Below are 26,953 nucleotides of genomic sequence, written 5' to 3'. Positions count from 1 at the left end.
AATTGCTGGTCAACTTTTAACCCTTATAACTCCCTAAGAAAAAAATTTTGTTTCCAAAATTGTGCTGATGTAAAGTAGACATGTGGGAAATGTTATTTATTAACTATTTTGTGTGACATTTCTCTCTGATTTAAGGGCATAAAAATACAAAGTTTGAAAATTGCAGAAGTTTAAAACTTTTCGCCATATTTCCGTTTTTTTCATAAATAATCACAAGTAATATCGAAGAAATGTTACCACTAACATGAATTACATTATGTCATGAAAAAACATTCTCTGAATCAGCGGGATCTGTTAAAGCGTTCCAGAGTTATAACCTCATAAAGCAACAGTGGTCAGAATTGTAAAAATTGGCTCGGTCATTAAGTACAAAATTGGCTCTGTCACTAAGGGGATAAGAAACATCTCTGCAGACATCTTCACACAGGGTTCTTTTTAATGGATTTTAAAATAGATCCACTTCAAAATCCATACTAGGCCTCCTTCACTCGTCTATTTAAACATGAACATGAAAACACAGTACCGGTATCATCAGTGTGTCTGTTCTTACCATCAGTGTCATCAATGCTTACTGGAAAACCCATTTGGAAGCAGATCCACTTTAAAATCCATGTAAAAAAAAAGTAAAAAAAACACCATTATGTGACAATACTTAGGCCTCCTTCACACGTTCTGATATTTCCAGTACTGGAAAAAAAACAGTACCGATGCGATCCACGTCCATGTGTAACATATGTGTGGCATGCGTATGCCGCATCAGTGACACGTTTCGGCAATGGGAAAAAGCAGTTCAGTTAGCGCTGTTCCCAGACTCTGGGGGCTGAATGCAGCTCTCATCATTGTCGCCTGGTTTCCCTGCGATAAGCGAGACCAAGCGACGCTGATGAGACTTTAAGGCTGGGTTCACATTAAGTGCAGTCCGCTGACGGAATCCGTTACATAGCGGCACTAACGCTATGTAATGGATGCGTTAGCGCACCCATTGACTGCCATTATGTAGCGCATCGCTAACGCATGTCATAATCGGCATGCGTTAGTGATGTGCCGTCATTCTGTGACAGACCCTCGGACGCAGTCTGCAGCGTTTTCGGGTCCGTCACCGCTAGCACAGATCGAGCTAGCGCAGATGCTCTATCGCATAAACGATAAACGCTATCTTTTTCGGCACTTGCGTTAACGCAGTCCGTTAGCGTATGCACTGAACGGACTGCACTTAACGCAATGTGAACCTAGCCTTAGACAGCAGTGGGAGTCTGTGTATTGCGTTTACAAAATACATTTTTAAATTGAAAAAATATCGTGGGGTCTCCCTTAATTTTCCTAACCAGCTGAGGGAAAGTCAACAGCAGGAGGCTGATGTTAACCCCTTTACCCCCGAGGGTTGTTTGCATGTTAATGACCAGGTCAATTTTTACAATTCTGACCACTGTCCCTTTATGAGGTATAACTCTGAAACGCTTCATTAAATCCCGGTGATTATGAGATTGTTTTTTTTCATGACATATTGTACTTCATGTTAGTGGTAAAATTTCTTTGATATGACTTGTGTTTATTTGTGAAAAAAAAATGGAAATTTGGCGAAAATTTTTCAATTTTCCAAATCTGAATTTTCATGCCCTTAAATCACAGAGGTATGTCACACAAAATACTTAATAAGGCCGGTTTCACACGTCCAGATAATTCCGGTACCGGAAAAAATCGGTACCGGAATTATCCGTGTCCGTGTGCCCCTACGTTTCTGTGGCACATCAGTGTGGCACACGGGCGGCACATGTGTGCCGCCCGTGTGCCCACTGGGTACCACACGCACCGTGCTGGGTACCACACGTACCAGCATCTGGTGCTGAAGCCCCGATTCATATCTTCCCTGCAGCAGCGTTTGTTGCAGAGAAGATATGAATAATAGTGTTTAAAATAAAGATCTATGTGCCCCCCGCCCTCCCACCCCATGTGTGCCCCCGCCCGCTGTTCTGAAAATACTCACCCGCCTCCCTCATTGGCTGTCGCTGCTTCCTGTTCTGGCCGCATCTTCTCCTATATGCGGTCACGTGGGGCCGCCGATTACAGTAATGAATATGCCCCATAAGGGTGGAGCCAAATATTCATTAGTGTAAATGAGCGGCCCCACGTGACCGCATACAGGAGAAGATGCGGCCAGAACAGGAAGCAGCGACAGCCAACGAGGGATCTGGGTGAGTATTTTCAGAACAGCGGAAGGCGCACATGCGGTGGGAGGGCAGGAGGCACATAGATCTTTATTTGAAACACTATTATTCATATTTTCTCTGCAGCAAACGCTGCTGCAGGGAAGATATGAATTGCGGCTTCAGCACCAGTGGGGGGGACAGCGCTTAATGTAGCGCTGTCTCCTGCACGGCACACGGACTGCACATGGACAACGTCCGTGTGCGGTACGTGTTTTACACGGACCCACTGACTTTAATGGGTCCGTGGAATACGTGCGCTCCCACGAACACTGACATGTCTCCGTGTTTGGCACACGGAGACACGGTCCGCAAAAAATCAATGACATCTGCACAGATGCATTGATTTTTATGTGTCTACGTGTGTCAGTGGCTCTGGTACGTGAGGAAACTGTCACCTCACGTACCGGAGACACTGACGTGTGAAACAGGCCTAAGTAACATTTCCCACATGTCTACTTTACATCAGCACAATTTTGGAACCAAAATTTTTTTTTGTCAGGAAGTTATAAGGGTAAAAAGTTAAACAGCTATTTCTTATTTTTACAACACCATTTTTTTTTTTAGGGACCACCTCACATTTGAAGTCATTTTGAGGGGTCTATATGATAGAAAATACCCAAGTGTGACACCATTCTAAAAACTGCACCTCTCAAGGTGCTCAAAACCACGTTTAGGAAGTTTATTAACCCTTCAGGTGCTTCACAGGAATTTTTGAAATGTTTTAAAAAAAATTGAACATTTAACTTTTTATAGCAAAAAATTTACTTCAGATCCCATTTTTGTTATTGTACCAGGAGTAACAGGAAAAATTGGACCACAAAGGTTGTTGTGTAATTTGTCCTGAGTATGCTGATACCCCATATGTGGGAGTAAAAAACTGGGCGCATGGCAGAGCTCGGAAGGGAAGGAACTTTATCTCTTGACAGTGCCAAACTTCCTATTTTTGTCATCAGGAATTGTTAGCAAACATTAATGATGTCATGTAAAGTTAGAATAGGTGCCCCAGAGAGGAGCGATACCATGCAAACATCAGATGCAGAAATACAGCATCTACTTGCTCAATGCACATACCTCAGGATCCATCTCCTCCAGAACATTCTCCAACTGCTTTAATTCTTCCTCCGATAATTTATTCAGAATTTCATCCTCGTTTATATTCTTATACTTGTCAAAGTCTTTCCTGAATGGCAGAGACATGACTGAATGATCCGGAGTGGTTCTCCTGTAATAATAGAAGACAATCACAGACGATTTTAGCCTCTCGATTAACTTTGACACTAGTGACAATGAATGAGGGTATAGACTGAATGTGGTCATGACTGTCCTGTAAGCCTCCTCCTCACAGTTGTAATCTACTGGAGTCTAAGGAGCAGAAAGAGCATCTGAAATGATGATTATTATTACTGCCAATCTTATTGGTATCTGTTTCTAAACTGCAGCAATCAAACAGCGGACATTACTGGAGATGGAGAACATTAGAACTGACATATTGGAATAGTATTAGAAGTTAATCAACCTCTTGCCTTGGTAAAACAAGAGTGAAAAGCAAGAATACTGTATGTGGGGCCAGTGGGGAGAAAACAGGGCAGCTATAGAGAGTGCTGAGGTCACACTAAGGTCCAGGATGAGTGTTGATGCCAACCGATTCGCCGTACCAGGTCCATAGGCCACCTCAGTTTAGTAATCTGTGGCTGCTGGACGGGAGCCCTGAGAACCACCTCTTACATAACAGCATCAGTGGTCCTTCTTTTGATTAACCAGCCTGGTGCAACATCATACGTGCATCACGCTATGACATCGCGCTAGGCCTGGATAATCAAATGAGGAGTCTTAGATGCTGGCAAGTAGGAGGCATTTTTCCTTGCTCTCATCCAGAGACCACAGATTACTAACATGATGATGGATAGGGTACTGTGAATTTATTAGCACCAATTCTATCTAGGAACCATATGAGAAGACCAGTCTCATTGCAGACCTTGTATTGGCACCCAGAAGCTGTAAGTTACACCTCTTAATGTGCCACCATTGTCATTGGCTTATGTACTATATGCAACTGAAATTGTGTATTATACATATCTGACAGTTATAGTAATGTAGATGACCTCCCTAGAGTCCTTAAATAAAGCAGCATATGTAACTACTCTCTATGACTGTCTACAGGGCACAGTCAGACATGCAGCTGTCATGCTCGGGTGTTAGAACAGCGCTGGCTCCCCGGCATGCGTCCTCTTCCTCCTCCCAGCAGAGACGCCAGAATATTCACTTACCCACAGTGTCTGTTTTCTCCCAGGACCTGCGCACGGCACGCAGGTCTTCTGGGAGTGCGCTTAGGGAGTAGTCATGCGCTTTTGAAAACATCCCCAGCCAATAACTTGGAGACGCCTGATATTTAAGATACCCTCCCCTATTGGGAGGTGCCTTAGCAACTTTACTTATCATTGTGTATCCTGCTACATAGTTGTAAGGTCCTGTACCTGTGCTCCCTGAACCTGATCCTGTCCATCCTGTCTGCATCTGACCTTATCCGTTCTGTCTGAAACATGTTCCTGAGTCTGTCCATCCCTACCCAGTCCTGAGCCTGATCTGCCTTGTCCACACATCTACCGTTATCTTCACTTGTCAAGTCTGAACGTGGACCTGTGATCCTGTACCCAAGTCTGTTCTGTGTTCCTGAACCTATCCTGCTTGTGCCTTATCCAGCATCTGTATACCAGCTGCATCCCTCCTGCTTTCCAGTTCCTGGCCAGTCCTGCTTCCTTGCCCTTTTGGGGTCAGCTGCCGTAGCTCCGGCGGTCTGTCCTGGAGTAGCACCTGGAGTCCACCTGGGTTCAAGTCTAACCACACCATCAGGGGCTCTAGTGAAGAACCAGGTAGTAGCTTAGTTACGACCCTCCAGGATCTCCCTGGACTGCTGCACAGTGGTTCCACAACAATGTGTGTAACATTGGGTTGGGAGAGCTGTTGGCCAGTCTCTGCACTGCATTCAAATCTCAGTCCGATTTATACATCCGATTTACTGTGAGGGAGATTAGGGAGATTTACCAAACTTACAAAAGAACAGACAAGTCCACTGCACTTTCAATAATGTAACTGGTAGAAATGTCTGGACATTGAACAATCAAACTAGAATTGCAGAATTGATCTCTGATCAGCACCAGGAGAAAAAAGGACGCGAAAGTAACCACTATTAGACTGCTCACATGAGTAGGAGTTCTTTTTATGGAGCACAGGGTGACTTACTTGCTATTGTATGTACTGCAATAGTGATGATTCACTAAATGTTAGTAGGCAATGTGGCCGGTAAACCCACACTTTCATTACAATAGTCTATAATGGATTTTAGTTTTGGAAAGAGATTACAAAAGAATTGGATGAAAATGTAAGTGTTATTATTAGAGCAAAAGACAAAAAGTACGGTAATAAATTCCAAGAAAAAAGAAAACTATATTTAGTTCCATGAACTTAAAAGAACTGGAGATTAACTGAAGGATACTCCAAGACCATTAAGTCTATTAGAAGCCTTGAAATAAATAATTCATAAACATTTACTGCTCTTTGACTTGAAATGATAGAAGTAACATTGAAAGGGGCCGCTTTAACAAACTGGGATTCACACGTAAGATTTATGCATATACAAAGATTTGCACAAAGAGGGGACATTAGTTAAAACTAGCGTAACATATGAGCGGTGTGCTAATGTGTCCCCATATGGTAATCATCACATTCAAATGTGGGGAAGGCTCAAAACAATTCCTGGTAAGTAAATGGGTCATAGTCTGTGCAAGACTGTGCAAAAGTAGCCTAATATCGTCAATGAACTCCTCAATTCTCATAAACTATCCCTCCTAAGTTGGTACTTTAAAAAGACAACTCCCATTTTCCGTCTTCAGGAGAGCACTTCCAAATCGCTGTTACGAGCCCCACGTCCATAAAAAAAAAAAAATTAGTCCGATAAATAAAAATAATGATTACAAGAAGGGGGAAAAAAGTTAAAATGTATTTTAGGGGTATTTTGTGCACATAAAAATAAAGTAAAACGTATGGAAAACAAAAATTAGTTTCCTTTATTTTCCCACCAATATAGCCTGATATTGGAATACAAAATCTACTGGAAACGACACACTTCCATCAAAGAGTGTCCCCATTGAACCCAGTGGCAGCGTCATACTGCTTTCACGTGTCAATTTCCATCAGCTTCCAATGAGTGTGTCTGTAGGGAAATAACTTTTGGAATGCACAAAAATTGCACAATTAAAAATGTTTGATGGCTAATGCATTGCAGGTTTCTGATCCTTAAAATCCCTTTACACTTCATACTGATGGAGCCAATCTAACCAGTAAGGGCGTTCATATATATTGTGTGGTCAGGCTTAGTTCCCTACAGCACTTCTGTAAAAATTGGAGGAAAACTGATAGCACAATCAGCCAAGAGTCAACCATGAAGATTTTGTTCCCAGCCGTACATAAGGATAAGACATTGCGTCTTTGTCTACATATTGATAAATCGTACATTATGATGCTCTGGATTCTCTGCCTATTAAAGGAAATCTGTCAGTGGGAGCAACCGTCCCATGTCATCCATATAGGTATGTAGATCATAGGAAGCTGGATAAAATAATACTTTTACGTTTGGGATCCAATATTTTATTCCCTATTTTTCTTATACGCAAAGCTGTTAAGATCTTTGGGCCAAACTCTGATCTGCATGGGAATCTGCCTCCAGAGATTATTATAAATGAAAGGGCGAGTTAACAGTGTGAGACATGTAACAAACATTGGACAGTAGAACTGATGTTTCTCTCACAATAAACACGTTAGCATCTGCAGCTCTCACAGCTCTGCTGTATTGCAACCCAGTCTGCCTGTGAGATGGAAGCTGAGAAGAATCTGCAAATGTGTCCAGTATAATCACACACAGCTTTATTTACAATAATCTCTGGAGGCAGATTCTCATACAGATTAGTCTCATAGACCTTAATAGCTCATTTACATATAAGAAAAACTTGGATTTCTCTGGAATAAGACATATCGCAAATATCAATGTATCATTTTATTCAGCTTCCTATGACCTACATGCCCACATAGATGGCTTAAGATTGCTGATCCTACTGACAGATTCCCTTTAATACATTTATTATTATGATTAAATAATATATGATAGCAAAAATACCAGATCTGTAATTTATAATAGATTAAGACTCAATGCTAATAACAAAAGTTCACAATGAGGTTCTCCAAACAGCACCCTGTTGTGCGAATAGTGTGCAAATTGTCTACGCCCTTCTTCTTGTAGTGTATCCAAGGAGAATGTTCCCTTTGACAAGGCAGCTAAGATCCTCTCCTTTCATTGCCAATGGCACAATGTTTTGTGATGTTTGATACAGACATGCGCTTGAAAGAGCAGAAGTGGCACAGTAGGAGCTTGTCTGAAAATCTACAGCCAGACTAAGCAATTACATATATTTACCGTATTGCAAGTATACAGTTCATGAACTTTCAATTAAATTACTATTAAAGGGGACTAGGGATATGCCATCAATGACAGAGCAGTGGGGTCCAACTCAGAGGACCCATGCCAATTTACTGCATGAAGAGACTGCATTCCCATTGTTGTTTACCAGACATCGCCCCGTCTGTTCGCGGATGTGCCTGGTACAACAGCTCACGTCAGCTCAGTCCTGTTGCAGTGATTGGGAATGAGGTATATTAGGAGTGGGAGGCGCTGCTGACCTCACTCTATAGCAATACCTCATATCATGTATTCCACAATAGCGGATGCTGTAACATGGTTCTTGTATATATGCCTTTGTATTGGAGGCGCATAGTGCTTGCACCTGCATTTGTATTATTACCATAGTTAGCGCATGCCAATTTGTAGACTTTTGGGATGGAAGGTCTCAGCACTCTAACTACCCACTTATCCAAGACTGTTTTTAAAATACCACTCCATTGTGTTTTTTTCAGCGCTGGAGTGGTGCTAATGTACTAAGGTCCCTGTACCTAGTCTTATACGTACCCGCCGTTATCTTCATCTTTTATCGTCTCTGGACCCGCTGCACCATGACTGCAACTGCAGACTGACAGGAAGTCAGAAGTAACGATCACAAGCTCTCAATGCAAGTCTATAAGAGCCATAAAGCAGCTGTCATAAACTTGCATCAAAAAGTCTGGAGACCAAAGGGAGAGGGGGAGAGAAAAGGTAAAGACAACGATGGGAAAGTATAAAAGTAGGGGCAGGGACCTTAGATTAGAAGCACCACTCCGGAACTAAAATTAAAAAAAACCTGCTCAAGTGGTGCTTTAATAGAGCAACATGTATCTGGATCCTATGCTACCCTAGCTAATTTCAGTCCGTAACTCTTTAGTATAGGGTCCCTATACTTTGCCTTGTCGGTGGCAGATGGGCAATGGGCATACACAATTTGATCAAAATGTGAACTAACAACCTTTCATTCTTACTTCTGTAGCAATAGTGGAACTCATGTGTATAATGTTAGCTATTGCATAGAGTTTGCATATGTGTGTTGGTATTGCAGCCGCAGTTTGCTTATACCTGCCTATTCTTTTAAAGAGGCTTGTTCACATGTAGTCCTGCTGATGCATTTTTTTCATGCAGAAACAAAACATACCAATAAAGAGCAAAATTAATGAGATTTATAAAATCTCATTCACAGAGTGCTTTTTTTATATTGCTTGCATTTCTTGTCCTTAGGTACCTTTTAAAAAAAAACAAAACAACAAAAAACCCACAGCATCTCATTTATTTCAGTGGTTTTTTTTCCCGTTAAGATCATACTGGCTTAGCCCAAAAAAACAGAATAAAAAGTGCATCAAAAACCACATAAAAAAGCGAATAATTCTTGGCCATTCACTTCCTCTTGATTACTAATACGTTCGAAGGTGGGTGACAGGGCTCACATGACATAACAACCGCATATGAGCCCCGATGGAACGGCGCTGGCACAGGAGATGAGTATAAGTGATTTTGTCTTCAAGGGGGCAAACAGTGAGATCGAGAAGGGGTTTTTCTAGTAATGGACAAGACATTTAAGATTTTTTTTGCCATATTGCAAAGAGAAAACAAACTAAAAAGGTAACAATAGTAGAAAGGTTACAGAGCTGTGAGGTTTTGAATTGCCTGACCAGACTACCCCCAAAAAAATTGTAGTAGGGTTTCACTGCAATAACAAGACATCATTCTACTGTGAATGGTGCAAGTTTAGCTGTAAGAATCTATTAGCATTAATTACAAAATCAAACAAAAACTAGAACGTAAAAAGAGGTACGTTTTCCTTGTACTTCTGTGTGATGTGAAAGGCTCGGCATTATAATCTGGATACATGACCGGTGGTTACCCTGATCTGGAAGACAACACATATGTAGGACATGGGACTGTTTGTTTGGGGTCTGTGTAATGTCAGTGTCTTCTTCAACTACCGCTTTGTACTTTCTGGCCCTGGCATAACAATCATGTTACTGTTGATGGGGATGAGAAAACCCTTGAGCATCACATGCTAGGATATGAGGATCACACATCAAGGACTTTCGCATTTACGAGTCAACCAAATACAATTAGTGTGTTGTGAGTATAATCAGGGTTGTAGTATTTAACATAAAGGGAACATGCCGGAAAATCTTTTATACTATATTATATCTATTTTATTTGATTATATTGTGCATAATGAGAAAAATGTCTTTTGGCTGAAAGAAACAATAATACCTATAACAAGGTACCCAAGAAAGGGATAGACCAAGATCAAAATGAAATGTCTACTTTTAGTTTAAGAAACAGTGGCACTCTTGTAGCCTCATAACCTGCAATAGAAAAACAAGCCATGGACAGCAGTGCCACTGTTTCTGGATAAAAGCAACACTTTTTTTTAATCCTGGATAAAACCTGTAAAGAAGCAGTGCACATGCTGAGGTTTTACAGTTTGAGTAACATTAAATCTTAGAAGGGACAAGTAGACAGATGTTCCTGAGCACAGCATTGAGCCTGCACCTAGTCTTGTACATTTGATCAATATATGCTTTGAACCGATTAAAAGGTTCCCACATAAACAGAGTAATTCTGGGACTAAGCTTGAAGGGGGGACTTTTAACTCTTTTATTCTTGTACATTTTTGTTAGGTACAGAGCAGTATGTTGACTTTAGGCTACATTCACATTTGCGTTCTGCCGGGCTGCGTCAAGTTTGATATGAAACAAAATACACATCTAAAATATTGCTGTAAATATACTTATGGGCAAACAGAAATATATATTGGCTTTGTAAGGTCATGTAATGCATTTGTTACACACTTGTGAACAAATAATTTTATTATGTTAGTATATATGACCTACGAATTAAAACAGTGAGTTGATAATGTCCTATATAGAAGGTACTAGTTGGGTTTATATCTCCAGAATCACTCACTTATGACAAAGTAGATTAGAGAAACAATAGTGTAATCCTAAAACTGTTCTTAACAATTAACATGTTCCTTATCCTATAACAAGGGATGTATCAGATTCAATCCAGGGTCACACGATGTATCATATACAGGAAAGGGAGGCTCGCACGGAATAAATGATTATGAAACTGTCTCCATGTAGGTTACACTGTTTCTATCTGCAGCCTTGGATTATCAAGTTAATAACAATCTGTCGGAGTCTCTCCACTAATCCACCTGCGTGCAAACAAATATGGATGCACATATGACTGTGTGCAGCGATCTCAGAATGATCTGCATAAAACATGTGATAATAGAATCTACTTTGTCTATGCAGACAAAAGATAAAGTAAATAATGCAACTTAAACAAGGACCTGGGGATCTTGGCGGGCGGAGCGGGATTTGCACTACGGTATATGACATCTACTAATAATTCTGCAAAACATCTACTTATGTTAGTCTGCAAACTAACCCTCCCAATATTAGAGGGTATTTTCAACTGATACATATTATGTAAAACATTTTGTAAACTATAATGTTCATTTACTCGTGCAAATAATCAATAAATGATAGTTCACAAAAACATTTGTTCCCAATTATCCCCCATGTACAACGTAAGCATTCTGATGATCAGCCGTCAAAAAGGCAAAATGATTGCTTGTTGGCGGTAGGATAATTTATGGCGGCAAACCATCCTTCTGTTCCCAGTTTGTCCTGGCCTCTGGGAAAGGACCTTTAATTGACCGCTGATCAACTTTTATATAGGAAGTCAGTGTTCGCTTATGGGAAAGTAAATGCCCCTACAGGTTAGAACCGGCTACATAGTGAATTGTGTTTGTAAAGCAGATGTTGATTCATATGATGCATAAGTTTCCACTTACCGGTTTTGCAATAGCGACGAGAAGATGAACTCAGTCTAATAGGAACCTTACTTCTTGTGTGATATCAGCTACCACAGCTCTTGGTTTGAGAAGAAACATGAAATAAACTAAATAAATAAAAATTTAATAAAATAAAGAAAAATCTGCAATTGGAATATTTTTTGCTAGTCATTACAGGTGTCATTTTTAGTCTCCTTTTTAAACAATAATATATCAAGAGCGCAATAGTCCAACGCTTTATCACTACAGACTGGGTAAACTTACATTGGTCCATCAGGCTTACAGAGATAGCATGAGCGCACTGTATAGTTCTGATCCCGAAATTAAAGTGATGCTTCAATTTGGAGATAGCGGCTAGTAAGTATAATAATAGGGGCAGGAAACTTAGATTAATGCCGCCACTCCAGCTCTGAAATAAAAAAAATGGCTGGAGCGGTGCTTTACGGAAGGAAAAGTGTAGTTTCAAAATGGAGCTTCACTTTAATTTCAGGGAACTTAGATTAGTGGTGGCATTTCAGCTGTAAAATAAAAAAAAATGATGGAGTGGTGCTTTAAAAATCTAGTGTAAGACAGCAGAAATATAGTAAGCAATAAAGAAGGAGGAAGAAGGGTGCAACAGCAGCACCTGCTTCTTAATGTATGTTAGCCTCAAACTGTAAAAGGGGGAGCCACGGGGGGCAGAGGTCTGATCTCACAGCAGCAAGTCACAGAAGATATAAAAGACTGAAAACATGCCTGTTATATACAGCATCTAGACTTAACTGAAAGAATTGGTAGCTGTGGGCAATATATCGCATAGACAGCGGAGATACACGAAATGGGCAGCCCCACAGTCAGGTAGGTGCTCCCGTCTTCCCATCTAACATCAATCCCATAACTGTTCCCAGCGGTGGGCGGCTGATTCCTTGACCCCATTCTGTGCACTTTCCCTAGCACCAGCCTAGTTAGACATGCCGCTCATGTGTTCGCTTCTTCTCCAAAAGAACTGGGATCCTTTGAAGTCTATAAGGAAATTGGGTTTATAACAATGATCTCATTGTCAAATGCTCTTTCCTTTTAAAAAAAATAAGGTATCATTATATTAAATAATACCGTAATTCATGTAAGTCTGTAGAAAATGACGCGGTTTTAATGATCTTTTATGAAGATCTTCTCTAATAGCAGCTCTTGGCAATACAGTGAGTGTCACTCTCCATCTAAACCTAATAGAAGAACCAAAAAAAAAGACACAATGGCCCCAATTCATCATCTGCGTTTTTGTCGGAGTCACCTTCCTTTTTTGACTTATCAAAATGGCGCGCGTGATTCATGAATATGGTACAACATAAAAAATGGGATTCTATCTGTTTTGGCGACTTTATTGGTGCCAAAAGTTGCAAAAAATGTGCCAAAATAATGGTGTCCTAAAAAATACACTGGGGGGTGTTTATCCTTTATATTTGTACTAGCTATTGAACCCGTTCTACACCCGGGTGGCGAGCATTTATATTGGTATATGGTCTCCATCCTGGTATGTGCTGCTCCATCCTGCGTCCCCATCCTGACATGTCCTGCTCCATCCTGCGCCCCCATTCTGTCATGTGCTGCTCCATCCTGCGCCCCCGTTCTGTCATGTGCTGCTCCCATCCTGCGCCCCCACGTTCTGTCATGTGCTGCTCCCATCCTGCGCCTCCATTCTGTCACTTGCTGCTCCCATCCTGTCATGTGCTGCTCCCATCCTGCGCCCCCGTTCTGTCATGTGCTGCTCCCATCCTGCGCCCCCGTTCTGTCATGTGCTGCTCCCATCCTGCGCCCGTTCTGTCATGTGCTACTGCCATCCTGCGCCCGTTCTGTCATGTGCTGCTCCCATCCTGCGCCCGTTCTGTCATGTGCTGCTGCCATCCTGCGCCCGTTCTGTCATGTGCTGCTCCCATCCTGCACCCGTTCTGTCATGTGCTGCTGCCATCCTGCGCCCGTTCTGTCATGTGCTGCTGCCATCCTGCGCCCGTTCTGTCATGTGCTGCTGCCATCCTGCGCCCGTTCTGTCATGTGCTGCTGCCATCCTGCGCCCGTTCTGTCATGTGCTGCTGCCATCCTGCACCCGTTCTGTCATGTGCTGCTGCCATCCTGCACCCGTTCCGTCATGTGCTGCTGCCATCCTGCCCCCGTTCTGTCATGTGCTGCTCCCATCCTGCGCCACCATTGTATGATATGCCCCCCATAAGACGCTCCAGTGTGTATGCCCCCGTATGCTGCTGCCATATAAAAAAAAAAATATATACCATACTCACCTATCGTCCGGCTCCACTGCAGGTGTGTCTTCAAGAAAATTGCGCCGGAAAGCGCGGACTGCGCAGGTGCCGATTCCGGCAGCAAGAATCGGCGCCTGCGCAGTCCGCGCTTTCCGGCACCATTTTCTTGAAGACACACCTGCAGTGGAGCCGGAGTGTGTCTTCAAGAAAATGGCGCCGGAAAGCGCGGACTGCGCAAGCGCCGATTCCAGCAGCAGGAATCGGCGCCTGCGCAGTCCGCGCTTTCCGGCGCCATTTTCTTGAAGACACACTCCGGCTCCTCTGCCTGTGACTGGTAAGTCAGAGGGCGGCGCCGGCGCGCATTAAGCGCGTCATCGCGCCCTCTGAACTGTCACAGCAGAGGAGCCGGGAGACGAAGCCGCACGCAGCGCTGGAACGGGGAAAGGTGAATATACTTACCCTCCTGGCGGTCCCTGACTCTCCGGTGGAGATCGCGGTATGCGTTCAGTGTTTACGCATACCGCGTTCTCCTGGGAGCGTCACTCTGTGGGGGCCGGCGCAGTCTATAAAGGCTTCGGACAGAGTGACGCTCCCAGCGTTATATTATAGATATGTCACTTAGACACTACCTCTACTGAGAGAATAAGTAGTTTAAGGCCACATGCACACGTTCAGTATTTACATCAGTATTTGTAAGCCAAAACCTGCAGTGGGGGAAACAGAAGACATATTACAATTTCTTCTTTTCATATGTACAACTGATTTATGAAATAAAAATTAAAAAAACGACCACTCTTTACAGGATTATTCCCATCGTAAGAAGCTATCACCTATCCATGAGTTTAGTGATAACTTGCTATTCAGTGAGTGTTCCTCTATGGATGGTGGAGGATGCGCATGACTGACCACCGCTCCGTTCAGGCAGACCCCTGTTTTCAGGATCAATGATGGCTCCTGCAGATGGCTTCCTATCTGAAGGATTGATAACTTCTAAGGATGGAAATGACCCTTTAGGGCAGGTTCACAGGGACGTATAATTGGTCAGAGTTTCATCCAGAATACTTGGACTATTTTTTTCTCACTGGTCATCAGTATACAATCTGTTTTTTTACTCAGCAGTTATTAATCCTTTACAGGACCATTTACAGTGTCCTATGTTACAGAACTACACCGTGTAAAAAACGGATGTTACACTGCGGCTCCTTGAGGCATCCATAGACTCATCTATGCGAATCTCATCCGATTTATGAGAAACTCGTGCACACTGCCATGTTTTTCACACACAGAATCAGTCAGTGAAAAAAAATCGTTCATCTGCTCTGCCCCACTGAATAACACTAGTCCAAGTGCTGTCTGTATTTTTCAGTCGTGTGAGTCCTTAAGGCAGTGTTCCCCAACTCCAGTCCTCAAGAGCCACCAACAAGTCATGTTTTCAGGATTTCCTTAGTATTGCACAGGTGATGGAATTATTCCCTGTGCAGGTTCTGCAATTATCACCTGAGCAATACTAAGGAAATCCTGAAAACATGACCTGTTGGTGGCTCTTGAGGACTGGAGTTGGGGAACACTGCCTTAGGGTATGTTCACACGTTCAGGATTTCCATCCTTTTTTTTTCAGGACAGTTTTTTTAAAAAACTGCAGCTCTTGGCAGAAAACGCAGGTCCTTTTTTTGTCCTTTTTTTATGCGTTTTTGATGCGTTTTTTGATGCGTTTTTTGATGCTTTTTTTATCCTTTTTTTACTGTGTTTCCTAGGAAGCTTTTTAGGGCTAAAATGGCTGAAAATACCCTAACCCTACCCCTAACCCTACCCCTACCCCTACCCCTACCCCTAACCCTACCCCTAACCCTACCCCTAACCCTAACCCTAACCCTACCCCTACCCCTAACCCTACCCCTAACCCTACCCCTACCCCTAACCCTACCCCTAACCCTACCCCTACCCCTAACCCTAACCCTACCCCTAACCCTATTCTAACCTTAGTGAAAAAAAAAAAAAAAAAATCTTAATTTTTTTATTGTCCCTACCAATGGGGGTGACAAAGTGGGGGGGGTGTCATTTACTATTTTTTTATTTTGATCACTGAGATAGGTTATATCTCAGTGATCAAAATGCACTTTGGAGCGAATCTGCCGGCCGGCAGATTCGGCGGGCGCACTGCGCATGCGCCCGCCATTTTGCAAGATGGCGGCGCCCAGGGAGAAGACGGCCGGACGGACACCGGGACGCCGGGTAAGTATAGGGGGGGGAGATTAGGGCACGGGGGGGGGCATCGGAGCACTGGGGGGGGGCATCGGAGCACGGGGGGGGGCATCGGAGCACGGGGGGGCGGGATCGGAGCACGGGGGGGCAGCCACACTCCGCCCACGCACTTCCGCCCGCTCCCCCGCACTTCCTGCTGCAGCGGTTCTGCACATCAAATCGCAGTAAAACCCGCAGATATATTTTTGATCTGCGGGTTTTACTGCGATTTTGACCTCACAATGGAGGTCTATGGGTGCAGAACCGCTGCGGTTCAGGAAGAAGAATTGACATGCTCCTTCTTTTTTCCGGGAGCTATTCAGCGCGGCTTTTTTTTTACAATTTCCGGACCATGTGCACAGTGTGTCCTGTTTTCCATAGGGTACAGTGTACTGTACCCTGCATGGAAAACAGCTGCGGAACCGCAGCGGCAAAACCGCCGCGGTTCCGCGGTAAAAAACGCACTGTGTGAACATGGCCTTAAGGCGTGGCCCCCTTAATGGGCAGAGAATGAGGCATCAGGCCACCTATATCTACAGGCTCCTAACAAGTGTATGTCACTGAATTTGTCTTAAAGGGGTTCTGCATTCCAAATCGATCACTCTGTGTGACTGCTGACTTCTGAATCCCCCCAGTGCGTGCACTGTGCGCGCTATGAGGATTCGCCAGTTTCTGTCCCGGGACCGGAGGCTATGTATGAGTTATATGTACTTCCAGCCTGTGGGCGCAGCCTCCCTCTACAAGTGTATGGATCGAGACAACTGCCACTAAACGGGCTCTGGCCAGGAGTATGTATAACTCATACCTACCCTTCGGTCCCGGAACCTTCAAATCCCCGCAGCACACAGTGTGTGCGCTGGGGGGGGGGATTCCTAAGTCTGCAGTCACACAGAGTGACAGCAGATTGATCGATCTGAACCGGACAACTCCTTCAAAGGAGTCGTCCAATGACAGAAATTTATGGCATATGCCACATAGTGTAGCCCACTTTATGGGTTTTGTCTTAAAGGAGTGATCTCATTACAGGCAATTATGCCATATCCACATCACAAAATATACCTTACACAATAAATGTCAGCCCCACGTCTGGGACCTGCACACATCTCTAGTACGGAGGTCCCCAGATCCCATTTTTCCACTTGGGCAGTGGTTAGTACTGATGCCTTGAAGTGCTGGGGTCCTGAGTTAAAGTCCCAACAAGGATAACATCTGCAAGGAGTCTGTATTTTCTCTCCGTGTTTGATGGGTTTCCTGCAGGTTCTCCGGTTTCCTCCCACATTCCAAATACATAGTGATAGCGAATTTAGATTGTGAGCCCCAATGGGGACCGTGATGATGATGTCTGTAAAATGCTGTGGAATATGATGGCGTCATATAATCAAAGCACAGTAAAATTTGTGGAAGTGACAGGAGAGGTGTCCGAGCATCTAGAGTCCCCCTATTCACCGCTATGTGCATTTCTACAGTGGTTTGCAAAAGTATTCACCCCCTTGGCATTTTTCGTGTTTTGCTACCTCACAACCTGGAATGTCACTGTTTTTGCTTTTTTTTAGAGTTTGCATCAGTTTATTAAAAAGAACATGTCTACAATTGGGAACATTTGGTTTTCTTTTTATTGTGAAGCAAATAGGACAAAATAATTGAGAACTGAAGTCAGCACTTTTTGGAGCCTCCTTTTGCGGCAATTAAAGCTGCAAATCACTTTGGATAAGTCTCTCAGTTTTCCACATCTGGCCACTGGGATTTTTGCCCATTCCTCAAGGCAAAACTGCTCCAGCTCCTTCAAGTTAGATGGTTTCCCTGGTGAACAGTAATCAATTCTGATCACAGATTGTCAATTGGATTAAGGTCTGATCTTTGACTAGGCCACTCCAAAACATTTCCACGTTTCCCCTTAAACCAGCTGAGTGTTGCTTTAGAAGTATGCTTTGAGTCATTTCCTTGTTGTAAAGTGAACCTCCATTCCATTCTCAAATCACTGACAGACAAAACAGATTTTGTCCAAGAATGTCCCTGTATTTCGCACCATCCATCTTCCCTTTGACTCGAACCATTTACCCTGTCCCTGCTGCTGTAAAACATCCCCACAGCAAGATGCTGCCACCACCATGTTTCACTGTGGGGATGGTCTTCTTGTAGTGATGAGCTGTGTTGGTTTGGCGCCAGATATAATATTTACCTTGGTTGCCAACAAGTTCAATTTTAGTCTCATCTCACTACAGCACCTTCCTCCATACTTTTGAGGAGTCTCCCACATGTCTTTTGGCAAACTCAAAACGAGCCTTACAATTTTTTGAATATACAATTTTGTGTGTAAGTAAAGGTTTTTTTCTGCCCACTCTTCCATCAAGGCCAAACACCATGAAGACCAAGGAGATCTCCACCTCAGGGTTGGGTTATAAAAAATATCCCAGTTTCTGATAATCCCCTGTAGCACTATCAAATCCATTATCAAATGGTACCACAACAAACATGCAAAAGATGGCCACCCATCAAAACTCCTCTTGCTTAATGGTGTTGCAGCCTCTGTAACCTTTCAGAATAGGTAAAGTGTATATAATGACAGACCATGTGACACTCAGGTTGTGCACAGGTGGACTTTCTTTCACTAACCATGTGACATAGTGACATACGAAGATAATTGCTTGCAGCGGAAATTTTTAGGGGCTTCATAGTAAAAGGGGTGTAGACATATGCACATGCCAATTTTTAGTTATTTGACCCCATAAATTTAATGTGCGCCTTTATTTTTCTCAATTCACTAACTTAGACTATTAAGTGCTGAAGCATCACACAAAAAAAAAAATCGGATTACAAAAATATTTAAACACAGGTTGTAATGTAACAAAATAAGTAAAACGCCAAGGGAGTGAAAACTTTTGCAAGCAACTGTATGTTCTCCCAACCCGCAGAACTATATCTCCCAGGAGCACTGATCACTGATTGAGAAGGATTCACCATTGTTAGGTATGGAGACAGGAAGAGACCTGGCACCTTTCCCTTTGTGGCATAGCTTTTCTTATGTGTGCGCTTTCATCTGCCCTCACTGTCATAGTGAGGGCAGATGAAAGCGCACACTGTGCATATGATACAACCGTCCATTACTGCCTTGAAACATATGCGTTTCCTGCAGCTATTGATTTGCTGAGGATGTTCTGAAAATCCATAGCATATGGCGCCTGCATTATTGGGGGCCAAGTGAGTGGCCATGATGAACCCTGTACCTTTTGTGGGTTTGCAGCATCATTTCTTCTATCAGAATATCTAATTTGTAGGTGTGTGCGAGACAGGAACAAGTGATGCTTTAGATTCTAAAGCATCAGTTGTTCCTATTTCATACACACCACAGGACAGGAGAAATTGCTTACAATACAGGATTATTTAACCAGCTCAAGCCCAGAGGAAAGAAGAGCCTTGGAGAGATAAGTCATCCCGGTTTGGTTTTTCCATTTAAGGCTAGGTTCACATCGTGTTAGTGCCATCCATTTAACAGATCCGTTAAATGGATGTGCTAACGCTGATGCCCAAAATCTCTATTTTCTACAATTGTGCTAACACATGGTAGCATTGTGTTGGCATGCTTTGGCAATAGAGGTCTATGCACAGCAAATGCGTCCCTGTCATGATCCCAAAGGCAGGGGATCACAAAAGGACAAGCACAAAAACAAAACAAGCTCTAGGGTGATGGAACCTGAGCTGACCGCGATCCTGAACCTAAACACACAACTAGCAGTAGCCGGGGAACGTGCCTACGATGATTCCTAGACGTCTCGCGCCAGCCGAAGGATTAACTTCCCCTATTAGAAGAAACACAGACCTCACTTGCCTCCAGAGAAACACCCCACAGAAATAGCAGCCCCCCACATGTAATAACGGTGAAATGAGAGGAAAGCACATACGTAGTTATGAGAATAGAATCAGCAAAAATGAGGCCCGCTAAAGCTAGATAGCAGAGGATACAAAAGTGAACTGCGCGGTCAGCGAAAAACCCTTCAAAAAACCATCCTGAAATTACTTGAACTCATGTGCCAACTCATGGAACATGAGGAGTCATTTCAGCCCACTAGAGCAACCAGCAGCAAGGAATCACATATCTGCAAGCTGGACTAAGACAAAAATTAAGCAAAACGTGGAACAGGAAAATCAAAACTTAGCTTGTCCTGAAGATAACACGCAGGGAGCAGAGGTAAAAAGACACGCTGATAACATTGATAGCCGGCGAGGAAATGACAAAAAAGCCAGGTTAAATAGGAAACTCCCATAACCTGATGGAACAGGTGGACACCAGAGACCGCAGAGAACACAAGTCACCCAGTACCATCAGTAACCACCAGAGGGAGCCCAAAAACAGAACTCACAACACGTCCCGTTCACTGTGCGTTAGACCTAACGTACCCGAAAACGCGGTAGACCGCGTTCAAGGATATGTCACAAAGTAACGCATCATCGCTAACGCATGCCGATTTTGATATGCGTTAGACTAATTGAAGTCTGTGGGTGCATTAACGGATCCATTACATAGCATTAGTGCAGCTTAGTAGTGGATCGCCCTAACATGATGTGAACCTAGCCTTAGATATAGGGGCACCTGAGGTCTTAAGAATGATAAGTGTGGGGTCAGCACCAACTCTCTGGACAGAACTAAAAGCGTAACGCCACTTGAAACACTTCACACATAAGAATGAATAAAGTGGCAAGTTCAATTCTGTGTTTCGTATTCTAGTTTTAATTTTCTCTTAATAAACCCGTTCTCATGCAGAGTCTTAAGAAACACTTTGATTTCATCAGAGATTTTAATAGCACACTGTGTGAATGAATTTTATTTCCGTCTCAGCGGTGTAGTAACATTTGGGGGGCTAATGCCTTGGTTATCGTTCAACAATTCATTCACCACTAAGACAATCAAAGATTGGTTTTCTGAGATCCTAAAAGTTGTTGCCAAAGTGAAGTAAATGGTATGAAATAACAAAGGAACCTATAATCTCCTTGTAAAGGAAATCTGTCACCTCAAATTCTGCAGGTACATAGCATTTACATCATGTCAGGCTGGTTTACTGGAAGCACAGGTATAGGGAGAAAATGGAGTCATGTTCTCCCTGCAAGCGCTCACCTCCAGACCTCGGGGCGGTGCAGGGGCCTGGGACAGCGTTCACTACACAGCTTGTATCTGCAGATCTGGCTGTCACTCAAAGTGCACGAGCTGTGAAGGATACATTCCCCTAAACTGCGAATGGCTTCAGGGAGAATATAACTACATTTTCTCCCTGTAGCTGCCCTTCCAATAAACCAGCCTAACATAACTTAAACACCTGCAGATTACAGCTATATCTGTAGATAAATAATTTTTTGGAGGGGACTGGTTCCATTTAAATCAGCTGTCTGTCTTTGCATACTTGGCTACACCAATGGTGCTGCCTTCTACCCACCTGACCACTGCAGCCAATTACTTCAGCAGTATTTATAATGAGATCACTGAGACCATTAATCAGCTAAAGCATCACGTGACATCACATACATTTCATCATTAGTGATGAGCGAATATACTCATTACTCGAGATTTCCCGAACACGCTCGGGTGACCTCCGAGTATTTTTTAGTGCTCGGAGATTTAGTTTTCATCGCCGCAGCTGAATGATTTACATCTGTTAGCCAACATAAGTAAATGTGGGGGTTGCCTGGTAGCTAGGGAATCCCCACATGTACTTATGCTGGCTAACAGATGTAAATCATTCAGCTGAGGTGAGGAAAACTAAATCTCCGAGCACTAAAAATACTCGGAGGACCCCCGAGCATGCTCAGGAAATCTCGAATAACGAGTATATTCGCTCATCACTATTCATCATCATAGTTAGGTACACTAAGACTGGAAGGGAGCACTTCTGGTCAAATATTTTAAGAATTAAGAAAACCCTTTTAAAGAACAATTCTTAAGTAGGACCTGTAGGATCTCCAGACATGACTGTTTTAGTAATACTCATATTGTCTATAAGAACAAAGCCGCTCTGTTATTTCTAAGACTAATGTATGAATAAACTGATTGCTCGGTACCAACATTCTCCCTTACGTTGGTGTGTCCCTTCAGCCTGATAGGGCGGCGCTCATTGGACAGTGTCACCTTGTGTAATGACACTCCCCCAAGTGGTAACACCTAGTTGTCTATTTATTCAGGAAAATATAGGAGGAATAACAGAGGAATGGCACAACACAGATTTATAACAAATGATCCTCCAAAATTTTTTCATAGGGACCACAATTACAGGCTGGAGAGCTGATGAGTTTATTTTTAGAGCTTGACAACACCTTTCCATGCACAAAGAAAACTAAAGTACACACTTTATTTGTACTCCCAAGCTTGGACTTGCCCACTGGGGAACAGGTAAATCCCCCGGTAGACCCCTGTGCTGCAGTTGGCCACCACCCTCATACATGAACAGTAGTAGGCACATTCACTATGTTCAGACAAAAGGTGAGTCTCATCTGGGCATCATGGTGGCTCAGTAGTTAGCACTGTAACCTTGAAGTGCTGGGGTCCTAGGTTCAAATCCCACTAATGATTGTACTCCCAGGCTCGGACTTGCCCACTGGGGAACAGGTGAATCTGTGCAGGCATTGCCCCCCCCCCATCCTCATCCATGACGAATAGTAGGCACAATACATGTGATTCACTATGTGCAGTCAAAAGGCGCACCTTATCAGGGCAGCAAGGGGCTCAGTGGTTAGCACTGCAACCTGGAAGTGCTGGGGTCCTGGGTTCAAGTCCCACCAAGGACATCTGTGAGGGGTGTGTACGTTCTGCATGGGTTTCCTCCCACATTCTAAAAACATAGTGATAAGGAATCTAGATTGTGAGCACCAATGGGGACAGTCATGATGTCTACAAAGTGCTGTGGAATTAATGGCGCTATATAAGCGAGTAAAATAAATTTAAAAAACTACCCAGTTTATAATTATATAGAAGCTTAGGTAAAATTATGGATGAGGGTAATATAATATTTGCATGTTGTTCAACAGTGGGTCCCACAGTCACCAAAGTACGATAGATCTCATCAGGTCACACTCTGGTGCAGGTATCAGCTTAAGGCTATGTGCACACGTTGCGGTTTTTACCGCGGAACCGCGGCGATTTTGATGCTGCGGGTCCGCAGCAGTTTCCATTGCGTTTACAGTAACCTGTAAACCCTATGGAAACCGCAAACCGCTGTGCACATGCTGCGGGAAAAACCGCGCAGTTTATAACCCGCAGCATGTCACTTCTTTGTGCAGAATCGCAGCGATTCTGCACCCATAGAAATGCATTGATCCGCTTACTTCTCACATGGGGCTGTGCCCACCATGCGGGAAGTAAGCGGATAATGTGCGGGTTATACCCGGGGTGGAGGAGAGGAGACTCTCCTCCAGGCCCCGGGAACCATATTTGTGGTTAAAAAAAGAATTAAAATAAAAAATAATGATATACTCACCTCTCAGCGCTGCACGCGGCCGTCCGGTCTCAGGTTTGCTATGCGACCAGGACCTGCGGTGACGTCGCGGTCACATGACCGTGACGTCACGAAGGTCCTTCTCGCACAGCATCTTTGGAACCGGACCGCCGCCTGCAGCGCCGAGGAGATCGGGACGTCAGAGGGTGAGTATATCATTATTTTTTTATTTTTAACATTACTATTGATGCTGCATATTGCTGCATATGCAGCATCAATAGTAGGGGTAAAATCCCGCAGCGGAACCCGCAGGACAAAACGTGATAAATCTGCAGGGATAACCGCAGCGGGTTTGCCCTGCAGATTTATCAAATCCGCTGCGGGAGAACCCGCAGGACAGAATGCATAGTGTGAACATGGCCTAAGGCTATGTGCACACGTTGCAGATTTCCTGCAGATCTGCAGATTTTTTTTTTTCCAAGTAGAAACGCTGCAGATCTGCAAGCGATTTACAGTACAATGTAAATCAATGGCAAAGAAAAAAAAAATGCTGTGCTAATTTTGCGGAAAAATCTGCACGGAAAACGCAGCAGATCCAAAAAAGGACCATGTCAATTCTTTGTGAAGATCTGCTGCGTTTCTGCACCCATTCCATAATAGAAATCTGCAGGGAGAAAAAAAGGAAGAAATCCGCACAAAAATCTGCAACATGTGCACATACCAAAAAAAGGTGCAGATTCTGACCTGCGTTTTCTGCCAAGAAATGCAGAATCTGCACAGAAAATACCAGTCAAATCTGCAACGTGTGCACATAACCTACACTTACTACAATCTCATTCTATCACTATGATCAATAAGGCTATGTGCACACGTTGCGGTTTAGGCTTTGGAATTTCTGGTACGGATTCTGCCTCTTTTGGCAGAAAAAGCACCTGCGGTTCCACAGCGGTTTTTGTGCGGTTTCGCAGCGTTTGTTGTGCGTTTTTGCTGCGGTTTTCTCGCAGATTTGTTGCGGTTTTTAATAATGGAATGGGTACAAAAACGCTGCACATTCACAAAAAAGAAGTGACATGCTACTTCTTTTAAACCGCAGCGTTTCCGCAGCGGATTTTCCGCAAAGTGTGCACAAAATTTTTTTTTTCTCAACATTGTACTGTAAATCAATGGCAGATCTGCAGCGTTCCTGCACCTCAAAAAATGCTGTGGATCCGCAGAGAATCCGCAATGTGTGCACATACCATTAGTGTGGATCCGCAGCGGATTTTTCCTCCCAGAAACGCTGCAGATCCGCACTGTGATTTACAGTACAATATAAGTCAATGGGGAAAAAAAAAGCTGTGCAGATGGTGCAGAAAAATCCACGTGGAAACGCTGCGGATTTAAAAGAAGTGCATGTCACTTCTTTTGTGCGGATCTGCAGCGTTTCTGCACCCTTCCATTATAGAAATCCGCAGGGGTAAAAACCGCAGAAAATCCGCACAAAATCCGCAGCAAATCTGCACCTGCGGATTCTGCCAGGAGATGCGGATAATTCTGCACCCCATTCCGCAACGTGTGCACATAGCCTAATTGGTAGAATTCATCTTATTTAGCATGCATTTCCTTTCCCTATAACATGAGAGCAGTTATGGTCACAGCCTTCGGTGACTACTCCACCTTTATTTCAGTCAGTGTTACATAATAGAGAAGGCGAGCCAGGAGGGAATCCCGAATACTGGGCTAGAAATACCAGGTAGAGACGGGTCACTGGTATTCACAGAACAGAGGAGGGAGAAATGACTGGGTCACGGTGCAGCACACCCAGCCTGCTGCAGACAGCTGACCCTCAGCACCAGAGCGTGTATATATATATATATATGCATATGGATATAGGTGTGCATGTATATGTGTATATGTATATATGGATATATGTGTGCATGTATATAGTGTATATATGGATATATGTGTGCATGTATATAATGTATATATGGATATATGTGTGCATGTATATAATGTATATATGGATATATGTGTGCATGTATATAATGTATATATGGGTATATATGTGCATGTATATAATGTATATATGGATATATGTGTGCATGTATATAATGTATATATGGATATATGTGTGCATGTATATAATGTATATATGGATATATGTGTGCATGTATATAATGTATATAGATATATGTGTGCATGTATATAATGTATATAGATATATGTGTGCATGTATATAATGTATATAGATATATGTGTGCATGTATATAATGTATATAGATATATGTGTGCATGTATATAATGTATATAGATATATGTGTGCATGTATATAATGTATATATGGATATATGTGTGCATGTATATAATGTATATAGATATATGTGTGCATGTATATAATGTATATAGATATATGTGTGCATGTATATAATGTATATATGGATATATGTGTGCATGTATATAATGTATATAGATATATGTGTGCATGTATATAATGTATATAGATATATGTGTGCATGTATATAATGTATATATGGCTATATGTGTGCACGTATATAATGTATGTGAGTATGTAGACGTACATCCACAGCATTCTACCTCTCTTCCTATCCCCGTGCACTCGGAGCTGTAGTGGGCTCCAGCAGGGTCTGGCTCCTCCAGTGCAGTGACGGAGCACCACACACCCAGTCTCCATCACTCCCAGCTGCTCTCCGCACCATCACATGCAGCGCCCATGCTCAGTCACTGGGCAGCACATCCCAGGCTGATGCTCTCTATCCGCGCACATAGTTATCCTGCTGCACCACGCCACTGCAGCTGTCATCCCCATTCCACAGGTGCAGCACACAGCCCCCTGTATAATAAAGCCTGGCCGTCACCTCCATGACAGGCACATGACAGCACGGTGCACACAAAGAAGCATCGCTGCTCTTACCCTGCAGGCTCCCGCTATCTCTCAGTAAGTGATGTCCAGCAAGGTACCGCTTCTATCCTCCCACCAGTAGGTGGCGACATTCCAGCAGCGGATACAAAGGCTTGACTAGTGACTACAGATTATGCAGCCGCCATCTTTACTCAGGTATGAAAGAGGCTACAAGCCAAGGAACAAGCGTTTTATTCTGCCAGATACTCATTCCTTATCACCTGAGAGGACTAAAACCGAGGTAAGTAACATAGCGACCAACTTTAGTAAGGCACGATCTCAGTCATATTAGAAAGGTAAATAGTCGCCTTGTTTCCAGTAGTAAAGATGGCTAACGGTGTCCTGGGGAGGCGTGACGTCACAGCACAGGTAACGAGCAGCTCGTCTCTCACAAGTCAGTTTTTCTAGCCCAGAGCATCATGGGAAGCGTAGTTTATAAAGATGGATTATGTGACAATGTAGCTGTAAGGGCGGATTTAGGAGACGATGTAATAATAGCATATAATTATTAACCGTACACATAGCTGCATATATAATCACCACATACAACTACATCTGCTGTAACTACAAGCGTAAGTATATACAACTGCATTAACATATATATATCCTTGTAATTATATACAGTCATAGTTGATATAGTTAA

The 26,953-nt window shown here is 43.2% G+C and overlaps 1 protein-coding gene across 2 annotated transcripts in view; it reads right to left on the bottom strand.

The window, feature by feature from the left end:
* LOC138676561 (tropomodulin-2-like) overlaps positions 1 to 26,384 on the bottom strand; it is a 75,572-nt gene extending 49,188 nt beyond the window's left edge. Inside the window, exons 1-2 of one of the 2 annotated variants that reach the window (XM_069765992.1) lie at positions 26,323 to 26,384; positions 3,279 to 3,429 (exon numbers count right to left, since the gene is read on the bottom strand). In XM_069765992.1, coding sequence (XP_069622093.1) covers positions 3,279 to 3,404 — 126 coding nt within the window. In that variant the 5' untranslated portion in view covers positions 3,405 to 3,429; positions 26,323 to 26,384. Of the gene's footprint in view, positions 1 to 3,278; positions 3,430 to 11,521; positions 11,594 to 26,322 lie in introns of those variants that run through there. The other variant, XM_069765993.1, reaches the window with a different exon arrangement.
* Positions 26,385 to 26,953: the final 569 nt, after the last annotated feature.

This window comes from Ranitomeya imitator, chromosome 4 (assembly GCF_032444005.1).
Source record: "Ranitomeya imitator isolate aRanImi1 chromosome 4, aRanImi1.pri, whole genome shotgun sequence".
Taxonomy (NCBI): Eukaryota; Metazoa; Chordata; class Amphibia; order Anura; family Dendrobatidae; genus Ranitomeya; species Ranitomeya imitator.
Note: the sequence above shows the minus strand (reverse complement) of the source record. Positions and strands in the feature narration are given on the sequence as shown.